Below are 21391 nucleotides of genomic sequence, written 5' to 3' on the forward strand. Positions count from 1 at the left end.
TGAAAATGATTCACCACAGAATGGATGTCGTGTTCAGACATTTTGGAAAAGATAATTAAATGTTCTTAGGTCCAATAGAGTCAGAGATGACGCATTTAACAAAACCAGCATCACTCACTAATCCAGTCTTTTTGTTTGGTCTGTGTACAGTTTCTTAAATGAAGTAATGATCTGATTTTTGGCTCCAAGCACAAATAAGATTTAGATTTCAGTTCATTTTTCTCCCTTTTGACTTAATTTTTCATAGAATCTACCTTATTTGTTATTTTAATATAGTCAATACATGTAGGGATTTCTGGTTTTATATGGTTTTAAAAAAAAGCAAAATAGAACAATTTAAATGCTCCCTATTATAAAATCTGCTTTACTTTGTTTAGAATTGCATTAATTTTAAACAATGTGTACTCTTAAAAAGAGTTTGGATTCAATGTTCTATGCACAGTTAAGTGGGTTTACTTCTCTCTTGACTAAAGTTTTTAACAGTTTTCATAGATTCTTTGAGCCGCCTCAGTGATCTGTGAAACAATAAATCTCTGGAATTCCCGGAGTCCTGCTCTGCCTGTGTACAGCTTTTGGAGCTCGTAAATCTTAGTTCAGAGCTTTTCAACGCCCTCAGCTTCTGAAAATTAACGTCTGGAGAAAAAAAAAAGCAAGAAAAACAACATACATGTCGGCTGTTACATAATATTCTATATCTGATGGACAAGCATGAGAACATGGGGTCAGAGGACGTATAGAGGAACGCAAAGGGAGATACAGCGCTGGAATGTCAGTGTGCAGAGGCAAAGAGGAAGGCGATAAGAGCCGCTAGCATGAGGAGGAGAAGCCGAGGAAGCGCCGAGAGACAAAAGGGAACGAGGAATTATCGGCTGGAGATTCTGAACGCGGCGTGTGGCGTTTGTTTTAGGCAGAAAATCAAATAAAATCCAATGCAAAGGTGCAAAAACATGCACTTTTCTTCCTGCTTAAACATAGAAATAACAGCCTGTGCTTTTATGAGGAATATAATACCCTCTCCTGCACACACACACACACACACTCAGCTGCAATTGATAACACTTATCAGCTCTGACCACATAACACACGACATTTTATGGCTCCGTTTTCTGTCTAACTCACATCCGAGCATTAATACACACTTTTTCTCTTCTTTTATTGTGTTGCCTGTTTGGTCAAGTGTAACTATATAAAGATAAGGACACACTTGTGAGTGTGCGGGTCGACAGAACACACACTGGAGCGCTTGGCTCTGAGGCTGAACTCCGACCCGGTGATGTAACCGCTCGGCCTAATTTCACGTCCTCCCTGACCGTTTCCTCCGACGCTCGGGAAGGGAGATAAGGAAGGGCTTTGACTTTATTTCGTTCATTTCACCACTAAAGAAAACAAAACTAAGAATAATTATAAATATTATCAATGATTTGAAGCTGTAATAAGCAGTTCTCACAAGGCTTTAGCATAGACGTTTCAGGTCATTTCCATGCTTTTATTTCAAGGGACAAAAGTGTTATGTAAGACTGTAAAACCGACTCAGAGTTGTAGAGCAAAATGTCAAAGTGTCAAGTGATCTCAAGTGGGCCGGACCAGTAAAATCCCAGCACAATGACCTATAAATGGCAACAGCTCCCAAATTTTCCTTTGTTTTAGTGCAAAAAAAAGTTCAAATTTAAGTAACTATCTTTTTATAAACATTATGAACAACCTGAAGTTTCATAAAAAAAATAAGTTCAGTTTCAGCACCATTATGCCTCAGTTCATCATTTACACATTACAACCTACAGATCAGAGTTTCTACAAAGACACAAAACCTTTAGTGACAGGCATCTGGAACTGAATGATGATGTGTTTTACTTTATGATCAAAATGACAAGTCAGACAAAGACAAAAACAAGACAAAGTACTGCAAAAATGAGATGCAAAATGACAAAAACGAGACACAAATTCACAAAAGATGAGACAAACGACACAAGACAAAACAAAAAAGAGACAAAAAATTTGACAAAAAAATTTCCAAAGCACCAATAAATTTGACAAACTACAAAAAGGAGACAAAAAACACAAATGACACAGATGAGACCAAAAATGACAAAAACAAGAAACTAAACAGCAAAAAATGGACAAACAACAAAAGCGAGACAAAAGCACAAAATACCACAAATAATACACAAAACAACAAATAAAGAAAACACACAAAATGATAAAAAATTAGACAAAAAACACAAGTGAGACAAAAAGGAAACAAAATGACAAAAGTCAGAGAAAAAACAAGACAAATATTACAAAAATGAGACAAAAGGACAATCTAGTATTTTACTTTATGATCAAACCAACTTGTCATGATTTAGAAATTATTTAAAATTTATAGTTTTCCAAATTTGCAGTCTGCAGTTAATGTCTTCTCTGTAATTTTTACACTTTCTGAAGTCGCCGGTTTTGGCCCGTGGGCTGCATGTTTAGCACCGGTGCTCTGGAGCTACGATCAGGATTTTTATTCTTTAATTTAGTCAAATGAGTCTAGAAAGCTGTGTGTTGTTAGGGAAAAAGTCTGATTTGTGATTTTATCATTACATGAGCAACAGCTAAACTCCAGTCAGTTTCTGGCCACTATTTAAATTCTTACCTTTATTTCCATCCGTTCGTTTTCTGCTCTATAAAAACACAATCTGCAGTTCAGCTGAATTTTTGTCAGTGCTGATGAGTGCAGATTTGTATGTTTTTGACAGAATCTTGTTGTTTTTGTTTGTTTTTGTTTTTTTTAAAGAGACATCTAGAATAAAGTGATTTTTCTAAAAAATAAAAATTGTACTCTGAGATTTGGTTTGTTTTTCTGATGGAAGGAAAAGTTGAAAATCAGACAACACTTTCTGGTTTTCTGGTTGACTTTCTGTCCAACGGTTTTTGGGTTTCATGTGCTTCAGATGATCGGACTGTTTGAGTGACACTTTCCTGTTCTGTTTTTATGTTTTCCAGGAAGTGGCTTCGGCAAAAAAGGCAAAGATCTGAGCTCAGAGCGGGATTTCTTCATGAGGATGAAATGTACGGTGACCAACAGAGGACGCACCGTCAACCTCAAGTCAGCCAGCTGGAAGGTAAAAACAGCTGCAGCACATCTGCACATGTTCTGCATGCACATCACTTTAATCAGCTGTACAGGAGATGATCGTAGCAGACAGTTTACGTCCTCATCATGTCAGACTGTACACAGTTATCCACTGAGGGAATCATCCCTTACAGACAGAGACTTATCCAAATGACGATGAAGGCAGGTTTTTGTTCCTGTTCCATTTTTCCCTGCAGTATGAAGTGCAGCAACTTGCAGCATGACACCATTATAATACCACAAATCATGAAAAAGAAAAAGTTGATAATGTTTGGTTATTAATTTTACAAAAACCTAAAAACAGTTTTTCCTAGTGCCCACAGGTGTTACAGAAAACATAGTGGTACAACATAATATAGATGTTTTACTACTTACATATTTGTTTGTTTGTCTTTTGTTTCCATACTTGTCTGTTTGCTTTGTGTAAACACTACCTGAAAAGTCCCAGAATTTTTGTCATGTGATCGTTCGGTAGTTCTTTATTTTTTATTTATTTTTTTTTTTTTTTACAGAATTTTGTTAGTGCAAGCTATTTATTTTTAGTGAACATTTAAATAAGATATGTAGAATGAATCGATTTTTAATAAATATGATTTTAAGCTGAGATTTGATCTTTTTTCCTGACAGAAGTCGGCACAACACATGATTAGTTCATGGACTGTGGGAAAATTTGAGGAATCTGTCTGTTTTTACAGTTTCTGCTGATGAATGGGACATTTGAAAGGGTGTTTGTTCAGAAATTCACCTTTAGTCGGCCATCAATTAACTAACCCAGAGTTTCTTTAGCTGACAGAGTGAGAGGTCCAGGAGGGACACAAAGAAAGAGAGGAAGTAGGGAAAGAGAAGGACGAGGAAAAAGATTTCTCACTTTGATGATAGAGAGGAAGGTTTTGGTCATTTGAACCAACCAGGAGAAGTCTAGTTTGCCTGAACAGATTGGTAGAAGCCTTCCACTGGTTTGATTTTATGAACCTCCCCCTCCTCTTTCACTACCTTCAAGACTCAAGAAGTTTTATTTGTGACATAAACCTGAGTGTAACCATTTTCAGAATCCCCTAGACACGGCAAGTTTTGACATGTAAAGAATGCATTTATAACATTTTCTGTCTTGCATGTTCACTTAAAATTTTATTTTCTAATCAAGGTCGACCAAAACAAGTCTACGCTATTTCACCGTTAGTCTTCCAAAGATGCTAACGATGGCTTAGAGAATTTTGATCACGTGACCGTTGCTTGGAGTTGAGTCACTCATGGCTTCAGAGTTGTGCTGAGAAGTGCAGAATTTTTAAATTTTTAACAGAATTTTCTTCGTTCAAACAATTTATTTTTAGTGAACATTTAAATAAGACATGTAAAATGAATTGATTTTAATTAAATATGATTTGAAGCTTAGATTTGGTCAATTTTCCTGTCAGAAGTCTACACAGCACATGATTAGTTCATTGACTGTGGGAAATTTTGAGAAATCTTTCTGTTTTTACAGTTTCTGCAGATGAATGGGACATTTGAGAGGCTGTTCGTTCAGAAATCCACCTTTAGTCAGACATCAATTAACTCAAATACACAAATTAACATAAAACAAATAAGAAGATATGTTTGCATCCAAAGAGGTAGCTTCACAAAACTGACACTTCCTGCTAACAAGAGATAAACGCCACGTGCGTCATAGATATATACAAACACTAGATGGCTCAAGACGGAGTCTGCGGCGTCGTCACTTGGCGGCCATCTTAGGACAGGGGACTGCTCTGGCGCACTGTACTGTAGTCAATGGTAAGGTGGATGATTTCCTCACTTTAACACTCATAACTCGCTCAATTCTTGATTGATTTACAAACGGTTTAGTTTATTACAAACCTTATTAACGTGGCTATGATTCGGGCTCAATTCCGAAATCGCAGCTTTTCGTTTTGAAAAATGCGGCATAGTTGTGTGTCTTTTCTGCCTGGCTACTCACATTGAAGATGGTGTTACTCACAATCTGATTTTCAATTATTAGGTTTTCCTGAGACCAACGTTTTTTGAGAACCGAATCTTTAGGTGAAATTACATTCTTTGTGGTTGTATTTATTTGCTGGTTAAGAGACTTTGATTGAGACCTTAGACTTATTGTTAGCCTGCAGCCGAAATGCATTGTGGGTAATGTAGTCACCAGGTTCATGAAAAGAAAAGACAACATCTCTGTTTGTTGTGCATTGATTTTGGTTGACCTTTGTTTTTATTTATGCATTAGAAAGCTGATAGTAATAAAGAAGTGCAATGCTAAATAATAAAATTACATTTACATCCATTTATGCTGAAAAAAGATGATATCTGTGTTCATTATTATATGAATTCAATGGTTTTAATTATTCTTATGTAAGCAGTAAAAGAAGTACATCTCTGACGTTTATAACAAACCAAGCTGTTGTAAAATCGGTTGAAAATTGAGCAATCTACAGTGATTTTAAAATCCATGCTCCATTGACTTCAATGTTATGAGTGATAGAGCAGCCCTGTCCCAAGATGGCCGCCATGTGGCGACGTTGCTCTCCATAGGCTGACAGCGCTCATGAGCCATCTAGTGTTTGTATATATCTATGACGTGCGTCACCCATCCTGGTACCTTCATCTTTATTTCTGCACCGTGTGAGTTTGGTTTCTCCACCCGCTGCTCCCTCCAGGTGCTGCACTGCACCGGACACCTGCAGATGTACAACAGCTGCCCTCCTCGGGTGCTGTGTGGCTTCAAAGAGCCGCCGCTCACCTGCGCCGTCCTGATGTGTGAACCCATCCCACACCCGTCCACAATCGACATGCCGCTGGACAGCAGGGGCTTCCTGAGCAGACACAGCATGGACATGAAGTTCGTCTACTGCGAGGACAAGTGAGCTCAAAATCGCACAATCACACACAGCTTGGAGCTAAATGACATTACAGCTAGTTGAAGAGGAAGAAATTTAGCTTGTTAATGTGTTTGGTGTTCGAGTATTAAGGTTCAAACCAGCTTTATCTGGCAAATTCTGCCAAATAATGAAGCATTTTTAGTGCCGTTTGGTTGAGTTTGTGCCAAAAAAAAGCTGAAACTTTAAATAATTGGATATATTTCAGTTGGTTTATCTTGAGACAATTACATTTACAAAATATTATAATATAATAAGCTACAGTTCTGTTTCTATTTGACAATCATCAGGCTAAAAAACACCAACTTCACAATATTCAGTTGGGTTTTCTAAAAATAAACAAGAACTGATAATAATTTGAAGATTTAATAGTTTATATTCATCACAGAAATGCACGCGTAATGTTCATCATGAGTGTCAAGAAAATTAGGGATTACCACAGCATGAAATGGACTAAAGTTACTCTTGTCTTACGTGCAGGATGACGCAGTTCTAATGCCATAAATCATTAATTAGAGAGACATTTTTCCAAGTACACATCCAGTACTAGAAGAATGGTGACTCAGCATACTATAGATATTTCCATTTTTAATTTATTTTTATTCATGGCTCCTCTCTGATCTCTGTATACACTGCCTGCAGTTCAGCTGAAAAATCCCAGAATTTTTATCATGTGTCTGTTGATCGCCGCTGAGTCTCCAATACCTTTTTGGTTGAGCCCTGTGGTGCAGAATTTTTTGTTTTTTACAGAATCTGGTTCGAGCAAATTGCTTGTTTTTGGCACATTTTTAAATGAGACAAATGATTTAGATGAAGTGTCATGATTTATAACTTAGATTTGGTTCACTTTTTTATAGAATGTGGTGCAAAATGTTTTTTTTTCTTTTTACAAGTACATAAATGAGACATGTAGATTAAAGTGACTTTTCTAATGCACTATGACAATTTTAAGCTTCAATTTGATTAAAAATTCCAATTTAGCTGCATCTCCCGTATGATTGGTTCAAGGACTGTCGGAAATTTGCACAAACAGCAACTGTCTAACCTAAAAGTTCCTCAATTTTTGTCACATCACTGTTGGTTGCAGCTGAATCACTGATGGCTTCACGGTTGCACCAAGGAACACAGAATTTTTATTTTTTTGCAGAATCTTGTTAGAGCTAATTGCTTATTTTTGGCACATTTTTAAATGAGACATATGGAATAAAACAATTTTTTACAAACATCTCTATTTCAGGTTCAGATTTAGGTTATTTTTCCAACAGAACCAGAAGTTACCTGATGAATTCAAGGATTGTTGCAAAGTTGAAATTTTACTTGTCCCTGTTTTTACAGTTTCCCGCTCTGATACATTCAACGTTTCTTAAGAACACAAAAAGGGATATATATGACCTTTCGGCAGGTTTGTGGAGCTCAGGGTTAATCAACTATAACTGACCTTTAGACTTCAGTAGAATCTCAAAGTGAATCTTATCTTTCCTTTTAAACAATAAAAAACAAAGCGCTTCATTCACAAGCTTCATCTGAGAGTGCGAAAATGTAAAATGCATTTGAAAAGACTCTCTGGTCCTTAAAGAACGTCACTGGATTAACAGAACGGCATCTTCACGTCGTAGACGGCTGCCAGTTAAAACATATCCTGAACCACACACACAGAAAAGAGACTTTCTGATTGCAGCGTGTTTGGCTGAATCGGTTTGACTTGGCAGCAACATGAAAAACTGTAATAAGACGCTGTCACGACATCATCAGAGCCAAAGGTTACAGAGACACAGAAATGTGGAGTGGAGCCTGCAGCACATTCCAATCCAGATGATTAAAGAAATAACTTTATTAATACAGCACCTCTGAAAAACAGAGTTTATGAAACACTACAGACAGAAAAGAATGAAACTCAGTCAGACTACTGGACAACAGAGACAAACATGGTAAAAGATGTTCAAAATAAATGAATACAGCAACATTAGATAGTTATAGAAAAAGAAAACAAATGAAATAAATGAGCGTAAAGGCAAAGCTAGAAGTAGCAGTAACAACAATAATAATAATAACAATCATAATAATATTAAAAAATAATGATAATAATAGTAATAGTAAATAAAACAAATGCACAAGTTGGTAAGTGAATAAAGGATAAGAAGGGAATAAAATTAATAAATAAAATGGATACGATGAAAAAATAGGGAAATTTGATAAACATGAAAGAAAATTAAAAGGTTTATATATAATAATAGTAAATAAATATGGTAAATAGATAAAGGGTGAAAGAGAAAAAAATGAACAGATAATAATATATTTTTATATTTGAAGCTAAAATTGAAAGCAAAGACAAGGCCAGAAGTAATAATAATGGATAATTATAATAAATTTGTAAATGAATAAATCAAGGGTAAATGAGAATAAAACAAATAAGATAAATATAACTCCAAAAAATAATTCGACAAAAGCAATTGAAAAAAAGCCTAAAAAAGAATTTAAAAAATAATTTGTATAGAAGATTCTAGATGGTCTGTTAAAACCAGTCTGACGTCACAGAGTCACTTCCTGTGGTGACGAATGACAAACATGAAATCAGTGGGATGTCTTGAAGCCAAACAGCTGATTAGTTTGGACCCAATTAAATCATTCCCACTTGTGATGACCAACTCATTCACAGATTGGAGTCTCAGCAGCACGTAGACCTGTAATCTTATCAAGCCGCTCACACAGGACAAAGGTTTCTTGTGGACTAAAATGGGTTTGTGCATTGCATCGTCACGCCACAAACAAGAGACCCATTTTCTTCTTCTTCTTTTTTTTTTTTTTTTTTTTTTTGCCCTTTTCGGCCCAATCCAAAAGCTGCCCAAAATCTACTCTCCAATTACGCAAATGAGTTTATTGTAGGCGGGTCGGCCTGCCGGCTCAGCAGGGACTTAGACTCATTAGGGAAGGACCCAGACTTTCTTTAGCTGGCAGAGCGAGAGGTCCAGGAGGGACACAAAGAAAGAGAGGAAGTAGGAAAAGAGAAGGAAAAGGAAAGAGATTTCTCACTTTGGAGAGAGACAGGGGAAGGTTTTGGTAATTTAGACTGACCAGGAGAAGCCTAGTAACCTCTAACCTCCTCCTCTTACACTACTTTCAAGATTCACAAATTTTTATTTGTGGCGTACAGTATGTGCAGTGACATGCAAAACGGTCATTCCAGAAGTGGAGGACATTTGGGCTTCAAAATTTTTGAAAAATAAACCTTCTCTTTTACAATTTTCTGCTCCATATTCATCAATAATAGGTAATAAACTATCAAAGGCTTGATTGGCTCAGCTTGCACATCAATGGTACCATTTTTATTCCATGTTTTATTTATTTGCTAACCCTACTCTAATCACAGTAACAGGGTTGCTAATTCATGCTAATGTTAGCTGTTTCTTAGCAGTAGAAGCTAGATATTTAGCTAGCTGTTACTGCTGACCAAGAGGACAAACTGACTGATGGAAAACAGTCAAAGAAAAAATAAACTATCAAAGATTTGATTGGTTTGGCTTATACATCAGTGGTACCATTTTTATTCCATGTTCCCCAAATTTTTGCAAAGTGACTGTCGGTTGCAGCTGAGTCGTTAGGAGCACAACATTTTTAGCTCTTTACACAATGTGATTGGAGGAAATGTGTTGTTTTTGGTATTTTTTATAAACATATGTAAAACAAAGTGATTTCAATGGAATGCTGTGCCTTTTTGGCTTAGATTTGGTAAATTACCCTGATTGGCTGCCACGTTGCAGACGTGAAGTTAAAACAGCACAAGAAACCCTGTTAATTCTTTCTGTTTCTACAGTTTCTGGCTCTGATAAATGGTGTCATTTTGTAATTTTATAAAAACTGTGATGAAATTGTTAAACTGAGCAGCGCTGACAGTAGGTTGATTCTGACTAGCTGCCTTCAGGTGCCGCTCAGAGATGTCAGAACTAAGACTTTATTCATGCAGTGATGAACAGGAAGGAATGACACTACTGTTCAAAAGTTTGGGGTCACTCCGGCTAGTCCATGTTTTCCAGGAAAAAACACACTTTTATTCATGTGCTAACATAACTGCACAAAGGTTTTCTAATCATCAATGAGCCTTTCAACAGCATTAGCTAACACAGTGTAGCATTAGAACACAGGAGTGATGGTTGCTGGAAATGTTCCTCTGTACCCCTATGGAGAAATTCCATTAAAAACCAGCTGTTTCCAGCTAGAATAGTCATTTACCATTTTAACAATGTCTAGACAGGATTTATAATTCATTTAATGTTATCTTCATTGAAAAAAAACTGCCTTTCTTTGAATAAGTGATCTCGAGCTTTTGAACAGTAGTGTACCCTGTAAAAACACAAGAAAAAAGTATGTCTATTCTGCACATTGTGAAAACAAAATTAAAGAAAGCAGTCATCACCATAATCATCATTATGATAATTTGATGCTATTTTCATTGCGGCCACATTTAGATGGAAGTTTATTTTCTTTAATTTTTCACTACAATTCTCAATTTCTTTCTCCTTATGTGTTCCAAGTATTTGTTTTTCATATATTTTCGAGCAAATTTAGTTCAAGATGTGGCTCTCGGTCATTCTTTCAACATGTCTGTGATTCCTGCAGCTGTCAGCGTTACGTAACCTGAGGACGAGAGTGAATCGCCAGAACTCTTCTCTCTCACACGATAAATCCACATTAAGCATCATCATCGTCCACTGATTGTTATCCTTAGTCGACTCTCAGCGTCCGTGACTCACAAATTTCCTTAGAAATCCTGAGAATTCTGGTCTGGGAATCTTTGCTCAGTGACAGATCACTGAGATAACGGGGAAACCTGCAGCTCTTCGTATTCTTCTGAAAGGCAGTGAGCTTTAGAGCTCATTAAACGGTATGAATGAATGAATGAATGAATTTATTTTGGTCAGACACTTCAACAACATTATATTCTCAATTTCATCATCATAACCAAAATGGGATGGGCATGAAGCAAATGCTTTTTTTCCAGCCCACCCTGAACATTATCCAAGACAGCTTAACATTTGTCATAAAGTCCAAGTCGAAATAATAATTACATTTCCTCACTTAAAAATCAATAATACAACGGTAGTAAATCAAAGATAATGAAAATAGTATGCTTGTACCTTGATTTATTGTCAGAGAGAATATGTAGAGTTATGTGAAGTTGCAGATTAAAACTATATTAAATTTAGAAATGTACATTTATACCCACTGGAAACTTATCTGGACTTGATGCTGCGTTGTGCTTTCTTTGCTCCCATCACATTTTTACTCACTGTAGATTCATTTTTCACTGCAACCTAAAGTCCTGCACCTTTATAGAAAGAGAACAACCATAACTAAAAGGAGAGAGAAGTCAGAAGTATTTATCACAGTTATAATAGCATAAGTTGATTTGCAGCAAAATTTAAAAACCTGGACCTGTACAACAATTTTTCAAGTCACCACAGGTGTTAAAAGTATTGGACAGCAATTAAGGCTCTACATACTATAGATCAGGGGTGTCAAACATGCGGCCCATGTGCCAAAACTGGCCCAACAGAGGGTCCAATCCGGCCTGTGGGGCAACTTTGTAAAGTGTAAAAATTGCAGAAAAGACATTAACTGCAAATTGTGAAGTTTTACAACTATAAATTTGACAGAATTTCTAGACCATGACAAGTTGTTTTGATCATAAAGTAAAATACTAGATTGGTCATTGTTGTTTTGTCATTTTGTGTCTCGTTTTTGTTGTTTTTTGTCTAATTTTTGTTGTCTCTTGTTTTTTGTCATTTTGTGTTTCTTTTTGTTTCTCTTGTGTTTTTTGTCTTATTTTAGTCATTTTGTGTTTTGCTTTATTCGTTTTGTGTTTGTCCTGCTTTGGTGTTTGTCTACTTGTCGTTTTCTCCCTTTTGTCATCTTTGGGCTTGTTTCTGTCATTTGTGTAATTTTTTATCTCGTTTTTGTTGTTTGTCCATTTTTTGTTGCTTTGTAACTTTTTTGTCTAATTATTTTGTTTTCGTCTCATTTGCTTCATTTTGTTATATTGTCTCTTTTTTTCATTTTGCATCTCATTTTTGCAATATTTTGTCTTGTTTTTGTTGTTTTTTGGGGTTTTTTTTGTCTGACTTTAAATGGGAACATTTTCAGAATGTACTTTTTTGCACTAAACAAAGGAAAAATTTAACATTATCACTATTTGTAGCTTATTTTGCTGTGATTTTACTGGTGCGGCCCTCTTGAAATCAAATTAGGCTGAATGTGGCCCTGAACTAAACTGAGTTTGACACCCCCGCTGTAGATGTTTAACTACTTCATTTCTAATTTGTTCCCATACTTGTCTCTTCTCATTTCTCTGTCAACACAGCCTGCAGTTCAGCCAAAAAAATCCCTGAATTTTTGTCACGTGCCTGTTAGTCACAGCTGAATTTTGAGTGGCTTCGCAGTTATGTTCAGAAGTACAGAATTTCTGTTTTTGCAGAATCTGCTTCAAGTAAATTGTTTATTTTTGTTGCATTTTTAAAAAAAATTAGACATGTAGAATAAAGCGATGTTGATGAAGTATCCCAATTTAAAATTTAGATCGAGTTCAGTATTCCAAGGAAAGAGTAGTTCAAGGACTGTCGGGAAGTTAGAGATCCAAGGATTTTTCTCTTATTTCAGTGTCTGGCTCTGATAAATTGTGAAATTTTGCCAAATTGTAAAGAGCACATGCCTTCCAAACCCACTTGCGGGTTTTAGGATTCAAAGGGTTGAAAAATCTGTGCGAAGAAAGAGGAAAGCTGCTTTAATGTTACTGTTCAGTACTGAATGAATTCATCACCAATCATTTCAACTCCAAACAATCCTTGATCCATTTTTCAGATGTTAGAATAAATACAGATTCCCTTTGGTTGTTTATGTCTGCAGACAAACCAAAACTCATGAACAAACTCACAGCTTCTCAGAAACTGCATACTTATCAAGATTGCTTTTCAAAATAAAAGACTTTGGTGACGGATGGAGACAAATCAGATCACATTCCAGCCACTTTAGTTCAGATTAAACATGATGAACTTGCTAGTGTCCATATTCTGGTAAAATGTTGTGTTCAGGGGTCACTTCCTGTCATAAGTTTGGATCATGTTCTCACAGCAGTTTGTTGGGAAGAGACTCTCCTACGGACGCCCACTGGCCTGAAGTTTGATTTTAAGCAGAGTTAAGATTAAACCAAACTTATTTGTCTCTTCCACAGCCTAAAACTGACTCTGAATTCAAGATTCACACTCAGAAAAGTGCACCTGAATGCACCCAAAAGCTGTATTTTGACATACTTATGAGTAAAGAGAGCTGGAGAGAAATAAAAGGAAAAATCCTCATTACCAAAGTGAACTCGTGATGAGAGCGACGGACAGAGATTAGCTGTTCCCAGAAGAACACACGGAGAATGTGAAGGAATCTTATTTTTGGAAAACCATCCACCTCTCTGTTTGATTTCCAAATCGTGCGTGATGCCTTTTGAAGTGCGAGGAGTTGGGGATGGAATGCAGGATTTGTCTTTTGAGCGCTGCATGCGAGGAGGGAATTACGGAAAAGTTTAAATTAACAGCATAATATCCTGTCTCTTTTCTTTCTTAATGTGTGCCGCAGGGTGACAGAGTTGATGGGATACACTCCTGACGATCTGCTGGGACGCTCCGTCTACGACTTTTACCACGCTCTGGACTCGGACATCGTCACCAAGAGCCACCACAACTGTAAGCCCTGCATATATACACTTGGAGGTTAACAGGAATCCATTCAGTGGATGAAAATCCATAGAGAATGCAATTTACCAACTCCTGCTCGCTGTATTTGGAGAAAGAACAATCAATAAGGGACATAAGTTAACAAATATCCCATCATCCACACTGACAAATGCAGACAGAGAAGATAATTGTACACTGTATGCAATGTTTTGTGCATGGACATGACTTTTTCCACAAGGCAATGCATGCAAATACAAAAATAAGTGCACTTTCAGTACAAACATTACATTACTTCTGCATGAATTTGCTAAATGTCCTGAGATTTATTGTCATTTGTCAGTTGCCAATTCATAATGCAACATTAAACCCTGCACATTCCCCTATGTGAGCATGAACCCTCATCCTAATAAGGACAAACACAAGATTTATACTTTATGCTTCTTCATAAAGTATTTCCACAAAGACGACAGCAAAGTTGGTGAAAAACGGGCCAAATGTTTAAGTTAAAAGACAATTGAAGCTTCTGTTGGAGAAGCAGCGACGTCAAAGGATGGTGTAATACCCTTAAAACACACAGGAAAAAATATGTTTAATCTTCACATATACAGTTTCAGTTAACATGTTGATGCTTAAAAGTATGGATTTAAGGTAAAAGCCAAGTGATCTGTTAAACATTGTCGGTTTATTGTAGTGCATGAATTATCTAACATGATTAATGGGCTAATTAAAGTATTAAGTTGATGATTTTACAGCATCTTATCAAACACAAACTGCCATCATTGCTCTTGTTCTGCACTGTGCTCAGGCTTTTATTGCAATTATGTAAACAGTAATCTGTGTTTCTAGAGTGAAAGGTCAGCTAACCTCATCTCAGATGGGTTTACAGTTTCACAGTTAAATAATACTGAATCATGTCAGATGCAAGTGAGACCCGATCAGTTATGATCATTTATAAAGAAAACTACTGTAAATTAACTATAAAAATATACATGAATGCACTTATCATCTAAATTTTGCTTGATAAAAGGAATCTCAAAGCATAAACTGAAGCAAACTAATAAGGTTTTAACTAATCAGGATGTTATTTGGCCTTATTTTTTGTGTTTTCTGATATTAGTCTGAGCACATACATCTTTGTGTGTTTGTGTTTTTTCTGAGCCCGGAGCAGGTTCATGGCATTAAGATGCTTTTTTATCAGATTAAGTGCAGCCGCTGAAGGCCTGATGAGGTTTGCACATCTGGTGGCGCAAACACAGTAGGACCAGGTGGCCTCCATTACCACCTAATGGCACTGTGTGTGTGTGTGAGGCATCATGGCTATTCTCTCTGCTGCATCATTAGCAGCTCTGACAGTAATTCAGTCCCCCTGCAACATTATGGCAGCATGTATGTACACATACAGTACATAACACGCCCTCATTACCACAGGGAGAACTCAAATATAGGAGACAAACACAATTTCTGATATTTAAAAGTGGAGCTCATTTAATGTAAGACATATTATTACAAAACTGACAACAAAATAAACCTGTTCAGACCTTGTACTGTCTGACTACAAACAGCAACTCAAAAAATAAAGCAAAGCAGCAACAAAAGGCAGATTAGGAAGTCTTTCGTCAAAGCAAATCAATAAACACGACGTCAAAAGGCATCAGTATCTTTGCCATTTGCTACTTAATAACAATTTACTGTGAAGACACCACATGACTCTGCACCGCTACGTACTCTGCTACATGTGCTGCACAGTGCTGCGTGTCCTCTGCTTGACAAAATGTGTGACAATACCATTTCTAAATTTCTCCAAGCATCTTTTTCTGCAGGATGTCCAGTATCTCCATCATTGTTCTATAAAATATGAATATTTTCAGTTTTTCAGAAGCAGGTGAGAAGATTTTTCTGTATAAATCGCACCAAACTAGTCAATAACTTTACATTTGATCAAACAATGTTCGTTTTAAAACATGCCCTTTTTACCACAAGCAGTACTTAAACTGTTCTATATCGGTGGCAAACACATTTTCTAATATTTAAAAGTAGAGCTCATTTAATATCTTACTGCTGAGAATAAGACGTATTAGTACAAAACTAACAAAACAAACCATAATACTTAGACCTTGTACTGTTTGACTGCAAAAAATAAAGCAAAGTAGCAAGAACAAGGCCGGTTAGGAAGTCTTTCGTCAAAGCAAATCAATAAACACGACATCAAACTGCTCCGGCAGCAGGCAGACAGAATTATGTCGGCGCTGATTGGTTTAGTGGTTTGATAATAAGCTGTCATTTAGTCATTTCATATTTGGTCTTAGACTCTCCTGTCACATATTTTTAGTCACTATATTTACTCAATCTGAAGTCCTGCACCTCTGTCTGTTGCAAAATGTAAACCCTGAAAGCTGTCCAATCCGGCTGCGGCCTTATCTGTGCAACTTGTGCTTTTTCATGTTTGGTTTGATGTGAAAAATGTCAGTTTGAACACCAAGTGAACCACAACTAAAATGTATCATTTCCACTTTGGTGCGAATGTCATACCATGAAACTAAAAAGGCATAATGTCGGACTTAAAGTAAGATTTCAGATTGTGTTTTTTGTGTTCGTGCCTTCGTTTTTTCGTCATGTTGCCATGGTGCATCTGCAGTCGTCAGCTGACTGACTTTAACTCTAGATAAAGGGCTTCTGTATCGCTGTGTGTCGCACAGACGAGCCACTCTCACGGCCAACGTGACCAGCCTGTTGATCAGCACATGCTAACAGCTCCCCGCTACATGTAATGTTGCCTCCGAGGCTCCTCACAACACACTCTAACACACACAAACACTCACATAGACACACACTCGGAGTCAGTGGCCTTATGTTCACTTTCTGACCAGCGCTGCTCCTTTCCCACGCCAGCGCTGAACTGTGGACGGCCGCCAGCACATCTCCTTCTCAGCTCAAAGTCAAACATCCCACTTAGTCCTGCAGGCATGTTTGGTTGATTTTAAGGCCTTATGCAATATAAATACATGGCTGTTATTATAGGGCAAATGATACAACTATTTAAAGCTTGAATAGCAAATTTAAAAAAAAAAAAGCCCAAATACAGAGCAAGTATAACTTTGTGGGCAAAGTTGCAACATGACAGATTTAAAACTTAAGCAAATACCAACTTTTCTCTGCAAAGTCAAGCTAGTAGAGGGTTAAAAATGTTATTATGGATATACTGACCAATTTTTTCCGTAGATACATAAACATGTTAACAGTAATGTTAAAAAGGGAAATGATGGTCTTTGTTTTGCAACAATGTAAACACAAACTAATTAGCAACTTACTGTTAAGACACCACATGACTCCATACCACTATGTACTCTGCTACATGAGGTGAAGCTTCTCTGCTGTTTAAATTAGTTTTTGTTGACTGGTTTATTAAGTACGTATTAAGTATAAGCCATCAGGATATTTGCTATTTGCTACTTTTTGTCTACCTTTTTGTCATTTTGTTTCTCATTTTTGTCATTTTTGGTCTTGTTTTTGTCGTTTGTCCATTTTTTGTCTCTAATTTTTTGTCTCTTTTTCATTTTGTTTCGTGTACTTTGTCTCATTTTTTGTCATTTTACGTCTCGTTTTTGTTATATTTTGTATTGTTTTTGTTGTTTTTTGTCATTTTTGTCAGACTTTTGTCATTTTGATCATTAAGTAAAATACTATATCATTCAGTTCCAGATATCTGTGACTAAATTTTTTGTAGGAACACTGTGATCTGTAAATTGTAATGTGTGAATGATGAACTGAGGCAAAACGCTGCTGAAATTAAGCTTATTTTTCTTAAGAAATTTCAGGTTGTTCATAATATTTTGTATAAAGATAATTCCTTAAAGGTGAACATTTTCAGAATGTACTTTCTTGCACAAAAGCAAAGGAAAAAATTTGGAGTTGTGGTTATTTATAGGTTACTATGCTGTGATTTTACTGGTCCGGCCCACTTGAGATGAAATTGGGTTGAATGTGGCCCCTGAACTAAAAGGACTTTGACACATTTCTGATCTAGAGTTGCCGCCTGCCACCAAACACAGTGCACTCACATCCTTTCTCTTTTTCCTTGCAGTGTGCACCAAGGGCCAGGCGGTGACCAGCCAGTATCGTATGCTGGCTAAGAACGGCGGCTACGTCTGGGTGAAAACCTACGCATCCGTCATTTACAACAACCGCAACTCTCAGCCACAATGCATCATATGCATCAACAACGTCCTCAGGTAAGCATCCCACTGAGCACAGTTCAAGAGAACTTTTGGTGACAAGGTGTCTGTCAGATCAAGGCTTGCTTTTACCTGAACCTGAACAGATTTGCAGAACAACCCGTCACAGGCTAAAAGGCTGTTTATAGCTTTAGAGCCCTTTTTAAAGCCACTGTCAGACATGCGCTCCTTTTTGTTCATCAGACTTTGCCTCAGCATGTTTGTTCACGTCTGAATGAGCAACCTTTTGCTTTCAACACGGCACAAATTTGAGCCGCACTGTGTCTCATTACCGTGTCGACATGCACTTTACAGCAGACTTTTGAGTAATGAGAAGTGTTTTGAAGAAGGCTTTTTCCATATTTCAGCGCAAACATTGACCTAAAAAAATCAAAACATTCAATTTATGTGCCTTTATTTGCCGGAGCCACACACAGATCGCTCCAAAACCTTTCATGCATGTTACATTTTGTCTTCTACATCTATATTTTTTCACATCTATTACAAGCTGAAATGTGACTGTAACAGGTCAGATTAGTGTGAGTCATTAGTCTACAGGTCAGTAGAAATCATAAATGAACAGGCCTATTGGCGATTTGGACAGTTTAATGAGCCTTTAGTTAATTTCAATTTAGTCTTTTATTTATTAGTCCATTATTATGCACTATATATCACTTGATTTACTATCCAGTCTTGCATGTATCTGACCCTCGGTCAGTGTGGTAGGTATGTCTAAATGAAGCTATCAGAAACATTGAAAGTGACAGGATGCCGTCACTTTATCAGACGGATGAAACGTATCCCATATCTGAACAGGGCTAATGTTGACCCTGTTTTAAATGCCGTCTTCTGCTTTCTGTATCCACACAAAACCCAACCTACTGTGTCTTCTCTGGTCCTGCAGTGACATCGAGGAGAAGTCCATGATTTTCTCCTTGGAGCAGACAGAGGCCCTGTTCAAGCCTCGACACATGAGCAGCTTCTTCACTGCCGGAGGAGTCGGCATGACCGGAGAACCGGGAGGCGCCCTGTTCACAGAGATGAAAGAGGAACCGGAGGACCTGGCTCAGCTGGCTCCAACTCCTGGAGACACAATCATCTCCCTCGACTTCGGTCAGTACTCACTTCTGACTGCATTTGTTGGGGTCGTGATGTTTGCAGCAAATACACAGAAATATGTCCAGAATGATCTTTTTCACCAAAGGTATGCCTTATAGTGGAACCATGTCCATTTACCAAAACAAAAACAAAACCCACCTCTTTGGTACTAACAATAAGTAATACTCATTAAGAGTAATATTTAGAGGTAAAATGATGGGGTCATTGTTTAACTTTGCTGTCGTCCTCGTTAGCAACTTACTGTGAAGACACCTCTTGACTCCATACCTCTACATGCTCTGCTACATGTGCTGCACAGTGCTAAGTGTTGTAAAGTTGGACAAACTGTGTCATTACACCATTTCAAACAAGAAAAACACTCAGAGAGTGGTACTCCACCGAGGCTGTTCATTCCCCATACGGCAATGTCAGGAATGCAGCTAATGTGGCATTTGTTTAGTAGTTATTTATGATCAAAAATCACGGCAAAATAGAATGTGGCCATTTAATATCGATGCACCCACAAACAAAATGACCTTGCACTGAGCACACGTGTGTGTTATGCATGTGTACGTTATGTACAGATACCGAATCGCGTGACCTCAATATGTAGTCGGTGGTGGGAATTGATGGGACTCAGAAACACCCCCACAATTTAATCAGTTGTTCCTTGTGTCATTCCCGACAGACAAGTCCCGATAAGTCTGCAGTGGTGGATTTGTAATAGGATTGCAATCATGTCATCGTCAGCCGGCAGCAGATGTAGTGTTCTCTTGTTGTCATAGTTGCAGTGATACAGAAATCTTTAACAGATCCAGACTATAAGCTGCATCACTGGCAAAATCTAATCACTTGGTTCTTGTTTCATTTCTAATCTTTCTTGAAAATTTCATCTAAATCCGTTCGTCTGTTTATGAGTAATACTTCTAACAGACAGACAGACGGACAAACCAATGCTGATCGTCACATAACTCCACCGCGTTATTTGGCGGAGTAATTAATCTCTTTCTCTGTCTTTTGTTCCTTCCTCCACAAAAGAAAAAATAGTTTTTAGTCAATGTTTATCGGACAAAAATCTTTGCCAGTAGTGATATCTTTGATGATGTCGACTGACAATACCAGCTAGTTGGGTTCTGTGATGGCGAGCATTCATGATTCAGTTAAGTTCTATATGACGTACATCAGCGTATTCAGTTTTACCCTCTTGTGATTATATCAAAGTAGATAGCAAGAGCAATAAAACTGTTTTATCATCGCTCCAATAAACAGCATTTTATGCAAAAAATGCTTCTGCTATTAGCATCAAACTTTTTCTTGTTGCACTTTCATTTTTTTGTCTGATTCCTCCTTGCAGGTCGCTCTCAGTTCGATGAGCCCCAGCAGTCGGCCTCGTACAGCCAGGTGTCTGCTCCAGCCATGCCCCATCCAGGACCTCCATCCTGGGCCAGCGAGAGCCACAAGCCTGCTGCTGCTGCAACAGGCCAGACTCTGGCTCAGGTTCCAGGGGACATGGCTAAGATGGCCAGTACATTCACTGTGCAGCAGAACCCGCCACCGGGCAGCTCCACTCCGAGCCTCAGCAGCTGCTCCACGGTGAGAACGAACAGGATTCAGAGTCCGATTGTTAAACTGAAGGGATTCATTAGTTAGCGAGCGATCGGGCGACTGGTTGGTTGGGCTTGTGTCATCGTTTGTTCTTTCTGTGCTCGGTGAGGTCACTAAAAGTGGGCAGCATGCGTGAGAATAACGGGGGTGGATATTTGGATGGAACAGCCTCTTAGCAGTGAATAGTGCCTTTGTGAAAACTCATCACTCTCTCCCTCCTTTTCTCTACTCCTTTCTCTTACATTTTATCCCTTTTGTCTGTGCTGGTCATCTCGTTCCTCTCTGCTCCTCTCACCCCACATCCATTATTTCTTCCTTCCTGTCCTCCACCTCTGCAGCCCAGCAGCCCAGGTGATTACTACAGCTCAGTGGACAGCAACCTGAAGGTGGAGCTCACTGAGAAGCTGTTTGCTCTGGACACTAAGGGCAACGACGGCTCTGCAAACACTGAGGTGTGTGTGGTTCAATCTAATCGTATCTCTGCTAAAATATGAGCCTGTCACTGTTAAAACTTTTGAGGGTCTTTTGGTTATAAATCTGGCAGGAATTCTTTCATGTTATGTTTTTCTATTGGACCAGTGATAATACACACAAATTAAATGAAATGTCTAAACTACTACACAACAGCATTACTTTAAATGCAAATAATCAATATGGTTTAAACAGGAATTAATTTACATTCCTCCAGAAGTCAGCCAACAACTTTGGCATGTTTTGTTTTTGAATAGATATTCTTTGGATTATAATATATATATATATATATATATATATTTAAAATTT

The 21391-nt window shown here is 37.6% G+C and overlaps 1 protein-coding gene across 1 annotated transcript in view; it reads left to right on the top strand.

Moving 5' to 3' along the window:
• The window catches only part of epas1b (endothelial PAS domain protein 1b), an 87915-nt gene that overhangs the window by 51235 nt on the left and 15289 nt on the right, over window positions 1–21391 (top strand). The window contains exons 5-11 of the mRNA XM_022203604.2: window positions 2971–3089; window positions 5764–5966; window positions 13600–13706; window positions 17779–17926; window positions 18813–19021; window positions 20361–20599; window positions 20950–21063. Coding sequence (XP_022059296.2) covers window positions 2971–3089; window positions 5764–5966; window positions 13600–13706; window positions 17779–17926; window positions 18813–19021; window positions 20361–20599; window positions 20950–21063 — 1139 coding nt within the window. The remainder of the gene's footprint in view (window positions 1–2970; window positions 3090–5763; window positions 5967–13599; window positions 13707–17778; window positions 17927–18812; window positions 19022–20360; window positions 20600–20949; window positions 21064–21391) is intronic.

The sequence above is a fragment of the Acanthochromis polyacanthus genome, chromosome 15 (genome assembly GCF_021347895.1).
Source record: "Acanthochromis polyacanthus isolate Apoly-LR-REF ecotype Palm Island chromosome 15, KAUST_Apoly_ChrSc, whole genome shotgun sequence".
Classification (NCBI taxonomy): Eukaryota; Metazoa; Chordata; class Actinopteri; family Pomacentridae; genus Acanthochromis; species Acanthochromis polyacanthus.